Source organism: Charadrius vociferus, unplaced genomic scaffold (genome assembly GCF_000708025.1).
Source record: "Charadrius vociferus isolate BGI_N301 unplaced genomic scaffold, ASM70802v2 scaffold684, whole genome shotgun sequence".
Lineage (NCBI taxonomy): Eukaryota > Metazoa > Chordata > Aves > Charadriiformes > Charadriidae > Charadrius > Charadrius vociferus.
Genome location: NW_009648144.1, coordinates 64,378 through 73,123, shown reverse-complemented (window position 1 = coordinate 73,123; position 8,746 = coordinate 64,378). Strand labels below are relative to the sequence as shown.

The following is an 8,746-nucleotide window of genomic DNA, read 5'->3' as shown; positions in this document are numbered from 1 at the left end:
CCCACCCCGGCGGGAGCCAGCCGGGGCTCGGGGAACTGGGGCTCGCGGCGGCAGGGGCGCGGTGACGTCTTGGAGGGGCACGTTGACGGGAAGCGGGAACCGGGCGGGAAGGCGGCCGGCAAATGGAGATTCTGACAGGGGGGTAGAGCCCGGAGAGCTGGGGAGAGAGCTCATGGATAGAGGACGCTTGGCGGCATAAACTTCGCGATGGCTGCCCAGTCGAGGTACGGCATTGAGCAACTTTTACCGCTGGCGGTGGGTTTCGTTGAAGGCACGTCATGTCGGTAGCGATGCCCCCGCTCCGTTGCGGGCAGGGTTTGCTCCCGTTTTTTGCGCCGCGTTTCGCAGAAATGCGTCTGGAGGCAGGTCCCGCATACATTTTTGTTCGCGTGTTTTGTTCACTGAAGTGTCCACTACCTCCTCTCAGCATAAACTTTTAACAGGAAAAACAAAGTCTTAATTGCTCCCTGTCAAATCTCTCCCCATCCAACAAGTTAATAGCTCTTTGAAACTGGTTTTCTTCTTCTGGACGTGGCTATTATTTGTTCGTTTGTTTTGGGTTGTTCCCCCCCCCGTAACCAGCCTAGTGTAAACAGGTTTCTGTGATTGCTTACAGCAATATTTTAAAAGGCAAATGGTTTATATTGGGTCGGATTGGAGAGCTGGCTGTGTAAAATGGAAGCGGGTTGTGTCTGCTTGTGTGCAAATCTGCTGGATGGGTGGGAGGGAAGAAAATGATTGTATGTTCGTTTGTTTTGGGTTGTTCCCCCCCCCGTAACCAGCCTAGTGTAAACAGGTTTCTGTGATTGCTTACAGCAATATTTTAAAAGGCAAATGGTTTATATTGGGTCGGATTGGAGAGCTGGCTGTGTAAAATGGAAGCGGGTTGTGTCTGCTTGTGTGCAAATCTGCTGGATGGGTGGGAGGGTAGAAAATGATTGTAGAGAAGAGTATGAAAAAAGAATGACCCAGTGTAGCTGCTGTCAGAGAGCAAAAATCGAGGAAAAATCTACCAGTCTTGGAGTCTTGGTTAAATACTTTTCAGCTAACTGCTAACTGTGGTTTTTAATGGGGAGGGGGAGCCGGGGGCAAAGGGGGCATTTTCTCTAAAGTAAATTTCACACTCAGCATGGGGGAGGCAGCTTTTCTTAAGTCGTGGTCCTTGATGAAGCAGTGCTATTTAAGGTACCTGTTAAATGCCTTTTAGCTTTTACGATGCTTTAATGGGCGTTTCAGAAATGACGAAGAGAGAAACTCTTTTTGCTCGTTAGTCCCAGACCAAACAGCCACCCCGCTCCCCTTTCTTCCAAGCAGAGGAAAAAAAAAAAAAAAATTAAAAAGGTGGCGTAGGGCTGAAAAGATTTCTCAGAGTGCCGACGGGAGGGATAGGGTAGGAACAAGCAATAGAAGAAAAGTAAGAAACAAAAGGTAATGAAATTACAGGAAACAGGGCTGGAAGGGATGTCAGGAGGCTGGATTGACTATACTTGTGTAATTCCTGACAGATGCGATTTAAAAAAAACAAAACCCTTTGAAACGCATTATGGCCACAGAGCCACAGATACAATTTGTTAGAAACAAATCACTCTACATCTGCTACATCTTAAAGCACCATTCCAGAGTGGCAGACAGCAGTTTGAATCGCTATACAAAAGTTCCTATATCTTGTTTTATTTGAGTATGTATGAAGTATCTGTATAAAATATTTATCTACAGAATGGCCGAGTATAGGTATGCATGATTTTTGTAACAGTCTGCCAAAAAATGGAATTTTACTAGACTAAGACTTGTGTAACACACTTGAAATTGGGCTCATAACCAGCTTGTACAGCTTTCAGTTTTATGGGTGGATTTTGTGTTTAAGAAGTAGAAGTAAATCCAAGCAGAGGAAAAAAAAAAAAAAAAAATTAAAAATGGTGGCGTATCCTGCACAGAAGTTTGGCACTCGCAGTGTATTTTCGCAGTGGTGCTTTTCTGCAGGTCTGAAGCCAAGAGCTGGCTTTAAATTACAAACTGCAAAATGACAGAGCCCTGAGGTTTGGGGAGGAAGGACGGGAAGATTGATTGCTTCGTTACCAGCTGAACTCCTCTAGCTGCAACTGCCTGCTCTCTCAGTGTGTGGGGAGACTGGGAGTTCTTAACAAAGAGGCAAAGGTTTAATTTTTCAGCATCTTTGGTTTTTTTCTTTGTGTGATCGTTTATTCGCATGATTTACTGGCCTGCATTATCAGCACGTTGCTTTAATAGGCCCATGCGCTAAGAGAGGATACAGCATAAATCTTAGTGCCGCTGGCTGGCCTTGAAGCTTGGCTTGGCTCCAGGGCCGGGGACATGCTTGATGTCTCAGAGGTCGCACAGCCATTTTCTTGGGTGGCAGGAGGGCACATGGGAGCCGGGTCCCAGCAGTAGCCCCCAGCCTCAGCAAACTGGTCGAGAAAAGGCAAGGCTGGCACTGGGGTCAGCGAACCACATCCCTAACCTGTAAGGTGGACGGCGCAGAGAATAAAGTTTCATACATTGATTGGCTCAAAGTAAAAGTGAGGGAAATGGACCAAAGGCTGGGTCTGTGGGCCTGAGTACTGCCGAGTAGGTGAAAGGACTGTGCCCCACACCTCCAGTTTCAGACAGGCATGGAGACAAAATACGCACCTGTCTTTCTGTACCCTCCCTTCTCCTCCATCATGTGCATTGGCTTTTGCTTTTGTCAGAATGCTGTGAGGCGCTCAAGCTGTAAAACTGCGTCAGAGCATTTCAGCACAGTGAGTAAGAAGGTAACCTCTGTGCTTGGAGATCAGTGTTAAAGTTTCTGCTTATTAAGACATTTAAAAGAGAGTAGGAGTGAAAATGAGCAGCAGAAATTAATCTCTTGCAGGAGAGAGGTTATATTTGCCAGAATGGTTGTTGTGGTACTTCTGTTTTGGTGGCACAGGTCAGCAGGAGTATCCATCTCAGTCCAAGAGATTTGTGCTTTGTGGGTACGTAGAAGATTTTATTCAACAGTGAAGGATGAATTCATATTCACAATAAATAATTTGAGTTATACTGCGTGGGGATGAGAGGCCACATGTCTCTAGAATTCATTTGCCAAAACATGTCTGACTGTTTACTCTGCTAGGTAGCTGACAAAAGATGTGGGTGAGCTTTCTGTGTTCATTTCTCCTTTGTAAAAAATACAAACAATTTCTGCAAGCTCAGTAGATTACTGATGAGGTGGTATGATACAGAGCACTGTCATGTTTTGGGTATCAGGCTGTATGAAGTCTTCAGGTACTTCTCCATCTGCTTGGGTTTGCTATTTCTCACATGCTGTATGTTTCAGCTAGTGAAAGGGATGTGACATTGGGGATGATGCTTGTTGATGTAATAAGAAAATCCTGCATCCTTTCTTCAGCTTCAGTGCTGTGATCTTGGGCAGCTCACCTAGCATTTGGATGTTTTGCTGTTCTGAAGGGTGGAAGTGTAAGGAAAATAAGGTGATAAAACCTGCTTGTTGCTGCTCTTCAGCATTTTAAAAACTGTAATAGTGATGACTGAGAAACTGATGTGCTAATGGATGCCGTAACATTTTTTAAAAATAGTAAATCTTAAGAAATGATTGCGTGGTGAGTTTGGTATGTTTTTGTTTCAGCTGTTTGAGAATGATCAGCAACCAATGGCTGCTGTAAATAGCTTATATCTAAAGCCATTAGGTGGAGAAAATATCCTCCAATTAGTGTTGTTTTGTGTATAATATAGCTTTTCTTTTTTTTTAAATTGCGAGCTGAGCTGTAGGTTTGCAGCTGTAGCTTTCTACACACTAGCTTCTGGAACGCGCAGATGATCTGATGCCTGTAATGTCCCCAGGCAACAGGGCTTATGTCAGGTTTTTATGGTATATTCAGGAATGTGTGAGCAGAAGCAGAATTGATCTGAATGAGGACAAGTTTACTTTCTTGTTAAATGTGGTGTGATATTCATCAGGTGCTATTCAGCTGCTTTGAGATACTCCAAGGACCCCTAGGAGGTGTGTTGGACAAACTGGCACCTGCGCTTACTAACAGCTACTACCAGCGATTTGTGAGGCATGAGGATATGGCCCTTTAACTGCGTGTTGGAGCCCATCTCTCTTCTGCCTCCTTCATTAAAACGTGTGTTCTACTGCAGCAGTCGCAAGCTAAGGCTCTTTAGATGAATAGCTGCTTTTTTTGTAGATGTAGGCTGCTTTTCTCAGGCTAGTTGGGATAATTTTAAATTATCTATAGACCCTGTTGGTTACACTTATTTTATTTAAAATTGGTGGATAAATAAATACTTTATGGATGCCAAGAATTTCGAATTGTTATATAACTTGCCTTTCAAAGTGCTCATGACTAGTATAATTGTAAGTGTGCAGAATGAATGCAATTTCCTAATCTTTGTATATAGGTGAATACAGTAGCACAGTCAGAGCAACATGAAATCTGAGTGTTGTGCATCATCCCTGCTGGACTCACCTTGCTCTTTCTCCTGAGTCAGCGCTGCAGGGAAGGGTAATGATGGACAGCAGTTTGGGAAGCCCTCTGTTTCCACCTCCTAAAGTGAAGTCATACTAGCTAAACCCAGAAGAGTCTTAAAAGGAGGCTGTACCACTCATTTCAGTAGAAAAAGAAGGTGATGCTGTGCAGAAATAAAATGTGTCCATATCTGCATTTAAAACATGGTAAATGCAGCAAAACAGTTTCTTCTAAAGGGAATAATGCTGATGCTTTTCCCTGAGGAGAAGCTATGTTGAATGATGCAGCTTGATTTCGTTCTGTGTCGTTTCACAGCTTTCCAGGCTAGATCTAAAGACACGTTTCATAACTTGTTTGTTTCATGGGTCCTGTTGATACAGGCAAGTACCAGTATTGGTGATGCTGCATTCCAGTCAGCAGATGTAGGTGAAGAAGGTCTGAAACACTGTCTTGTTGGAGCTTACCTGTCTATTGAAACCTAAAACATCCTGTGAACGCCTGTTGGTTTTGCTCACGCATTGCTACTAGCCCTGCCTGTGGAAATACAACCATATTTTCTCCAGAACAAAACATCGAGCTGATCCACAACATGTTTTGTGGGCTGCTGGGATTTTCAGTTCACTGTTCCTTATTGCCTGGACTTCTTGAACCTGGAGTCTATTGCTTTGGGGCAGGCTGCAGCTCCCCCACAGAGAAGGGATGCTCACAGGGAAGTAGATTTTTCAAGTAGGTTTGTTGGGTTTTGGTTTTGGGTTTGTGTGTGTGGTTTTTAGGTGGGTGTTGTTTGGGTTGTTTTTTTTTCTTTTTTTCCAGTGGGGGTTCCAAGTTGTAATAGACCCTTGAAAACTTTGAAATACTGTTGTCATGGTATACCTGAGCTGGTGTAGAAGAGAATGTTTCCTTAGATCACGTAATTTTCCTGGGCCTGAATCTGTATTGTGGAGAGAGGCATCTTCTAACTGCTTTTATGAGAAAATCATTTGCTAGTTCAACTGCAAGATGCAGCACAAATAGCAGGAAACAAGCTTTTAATGAACTGCATAAATTCTCCTCAGCGCTTTCTTTCTGAGCATAGTCATAGTGAATGACGGCATGAAGCTTTTAACTGCCTTTAAAATATAACAGAAAAGCTAAGTAAAGACTAGCTTACCTGCTAGTAAGCAGAGGTGCCAGTCAATATAATAGAAAAGCTCAGTAAAGTACATAGGAATACTACGAAGACATTGTTCTTCATGAGGCGGGCTACAGCGAAGTGAGGAATTCTCCACCAAGCACAGGGTGTCTTCCTAAGGCCTCGCTGAAGTGCAGGGTGGTCGGGAACCCGGAGGCTGGTTTACTGCCCAGCTTGCGAGCACCATGACAAGAGAGTTACTTTAATGTAGAGATGCCTGAGCCTCAAAAAAACAAATAATGGGAAAGTACTCATCCCGTTCAGGCTTGAACAGTGTGGAGATTTTTTTCCTTGTGGTATGTTCTTGTGAAAAAAGTACTGACTACCTTATGTTTTGCAGTTTTGGGTGCTGCAGTTCATCTGTGTCCATGATAAAAATGAGAAGACACATGTAGCACTGGCTGGGGCGGATATCGCTCCAAAATGCAGTGTTATCATAGGTGGATTAAGATAGAGCTGCATCACTTCAGCAGGATGCTTTTACGGTGAACAGACAAGAACTACTGCATGTGCTACGAGCAGATTTTCCACAGCTGCATATTCACAGACAAGTCAGGGGAGAGAAGTTGCTCTCCAGATCTGCACAGAATCAAGCGGCTGTGGAAAGCGGCGAGAGGCAGAAGCTTCTCTGCCCGTCTTTCCTCTCGGCTGTGATGGCTGTGCTGTGCCGAGCCAGCCCCCAGCTGTCTCGTACACTGCTGAGGTGCAGAAGTTGTTGACCACCTTATTTTACTGCAGAGGTTATAAAAAGTGCATTTCTTTTGCTGCCTTATCCTTGTAGGGGAAGGGAGAGGTGGCAGGCAGGGAGAAAAAGCAGGTGTGTGGGCACAGAACTGCATTTGAGGAGGTGCTCTGCTAATGTTAATACTATTTTCAGCGTTGTCAAGCCAAGGTGATTAGGCAGGTTTGAATAGACAATCTTCATCACAGGTACCATACACTTCATGAAGATGTCTGTCTTGTGGATTAGTTCAGGCTTAGTTATTATTTAGTGTGTAGAGTTGTCATTTGTAGTTGTACTGAGTGTTTATTGTACCAGTGACCTGAAGTTTTCCTTTAGTGTTGCTTTTGCAGCACTACCCATTGAGTTAAGACAAAATAATGTCCCCGCTTTAATTTTTTGAGAAAGTTCAACAAGCAAATTGTTAATGTTTAACCTCAGAGACAACAGTAAAACTCATTCTCAGAACTGAAAAAAAAAAAGGCAACAAATATCCCGCAACAAAGAACAACAAAAACATCCCTACCCCGAATTCACCAAAACCTAAGCAGAAAGAGCACAGCAGAAGCCCTTGCAAAAAGCAAACAAAAGAGCAAATGCGCAAGCATATGGTAGTATTTTTATTCTGTGTATTTTTTGCTTAGAATACTATATACTGTGTAATCTATAAGCAGCAAGTGATGTATTCCTCAGCATATGAACAGCTCCTTCACGGCACAGTAGTGTTTAGCAGCTGGTGTGTGTATGTGAGGTATGTGAGAGAGCGTGAGTGCCTGTGCCTCTTCCCTGAGCAGAGTTATGGGCATTGAGGTTCGAAATACGGGTATCTGCTAGCATCTGAAATTGAAAGGAATTATTAAAATGCATAGCAGTAAAGGGATAATTACGTCTTTGTAGAGTTGTAGACATATGGTAAAAGGTTGCTTTCGGTATTCTTGTGCTTCTGCAGTTTGGATTGTGCTTAAAAAGATGATATTGAGATAATTCATCTTTGCAAGCACAGCTTAGAAACTCTCCCTCATAACTGGTCTGCAGCTATTTCTCAAGAATCCTCTCCCCCCAATAGGCTGTTTTGGAAAAATCATCTTAATTTGAAGACGGGGAATATGCTGGCAGTTTAGAAGTGCTTTGGGGAAATGCTTTTTTCCTTTTCCCTGTCCCCACAGCGGAACAGGCTGTTCTAGTAGAAGTTGTTTTCCTGGTGCCAGTAAGCCTGTGGCTCTGCTGAGAACAGGCTGTCAGTCTAGGGACCTGTTTCTTCATACCTTTGCTAAAATAACGCGTGCTAACAGAAAGATAGCAAGGGCTAGCCGTGCTGCAGAGCAGGGAGGCTTGCTTCTTTTTTTAAAGACTCCCTTAGCATTGCCATTACCTAGAGGCCCCCGTCCCTGATGGCTGCCATGTCTGTCTGTCACTGCAGCTTCGAGGCCTTGTTTACCATGAAGTTTTGCTGGCATAGCTAAAAGTACAGGCAACAAATATGCTGCAGAGGAGAGATAACTGTGTTGGCCAAAGCTTAGTGTAAACTCCATGATATCGGTGAATAAGGCTGATCTTTCTGGCATACGGCTTCTGGGGGATGGGTACAGGATGGTGTATGTAAGCTGGGTTGGCTAAAGAGCTCCTCTGGACCACCATGTCTCTCTTTGTTGAGAGCCTGCAGACCCAATGTAGCAGGATAGTCTGCTTTGTCCAGCAGTTAACTCTTAATTGGTGAAAGAAAACACCCATCTCTGTCCAGTGGGACCATGATGTTTCCTGTAGTCCAGCCTGAAAGTCTCTCTTCAACTTTGCTGAAATGTTTAATGTTATTTTTAAAGTAACTTGTAGAATTGCCTGTCTCTATAAATTTAAAAAAAGTACTAAACCCCCGGTAGTTCATATAGATAGAAAAATTAAGATGCCTCATGCATAAATCACTGGGTTCATAGTATATGCCTTTTTTGGAGAAACTTGTTTTTTCCATTACTGGTGCAATACAGTCTGACACGTGGGATGCAGTTACTTCTCTGTTCCTGCTGGGTGTCCTTTGGCGAAATAATTTGTACACCTACTTTTCCTTTTTTTTAAGCCATTGTGTTGTATCTTCAGTATGTGAGTGAGGTGATCGCATTTGGTTCTGGTCCTTGTTTTGGGAGGGAAATGGGGACAATGGAAAGCAGTCGCTAGAAATAACATGATGATACTTGAGACTTTGTACCACGTTCTCTCTTGTGATTCTTGTGCTAAACTGTGATTACTGCCTGAGCTAACACATGAGACATAAAACTCATCTCCCTTCTTGGACAAGGCTGTTTTGGGGCCTGCCTTCTACAACTGGGTACTGCACTGGTGTTGGTTTGCCATTTTCTCGCTTGTGCCTGTCTTTAGTGTTTGCTACTG

At 43.6% G+C, this 8,746-nt stretch overlaps 1 protein-coding gene across 1 annotated transcript in view; it reads left to right on the top strand.

Moving 5' to 3' along the window:
- Positions 1 to 207: 207 nt before the first annotated feature.
- Positions 208 to 8,746, top strand: part of LOC104285474 (AF4/FMR2 family member 1-like) — a gene marked incomplete at its 3' end in the record, with an annotated part of 69,431 nt that continues 60,892 nt past the window's right edge. The window contains exon 1 of the mRNA XM_009883938.1: positions 208 to 284. Coding sequence (XP_009882240.1) covers positions 208 to 284 — 77 coding nt within the window. The remainder of the gene's footprint in view (positions 285 to 8,746) is intronic.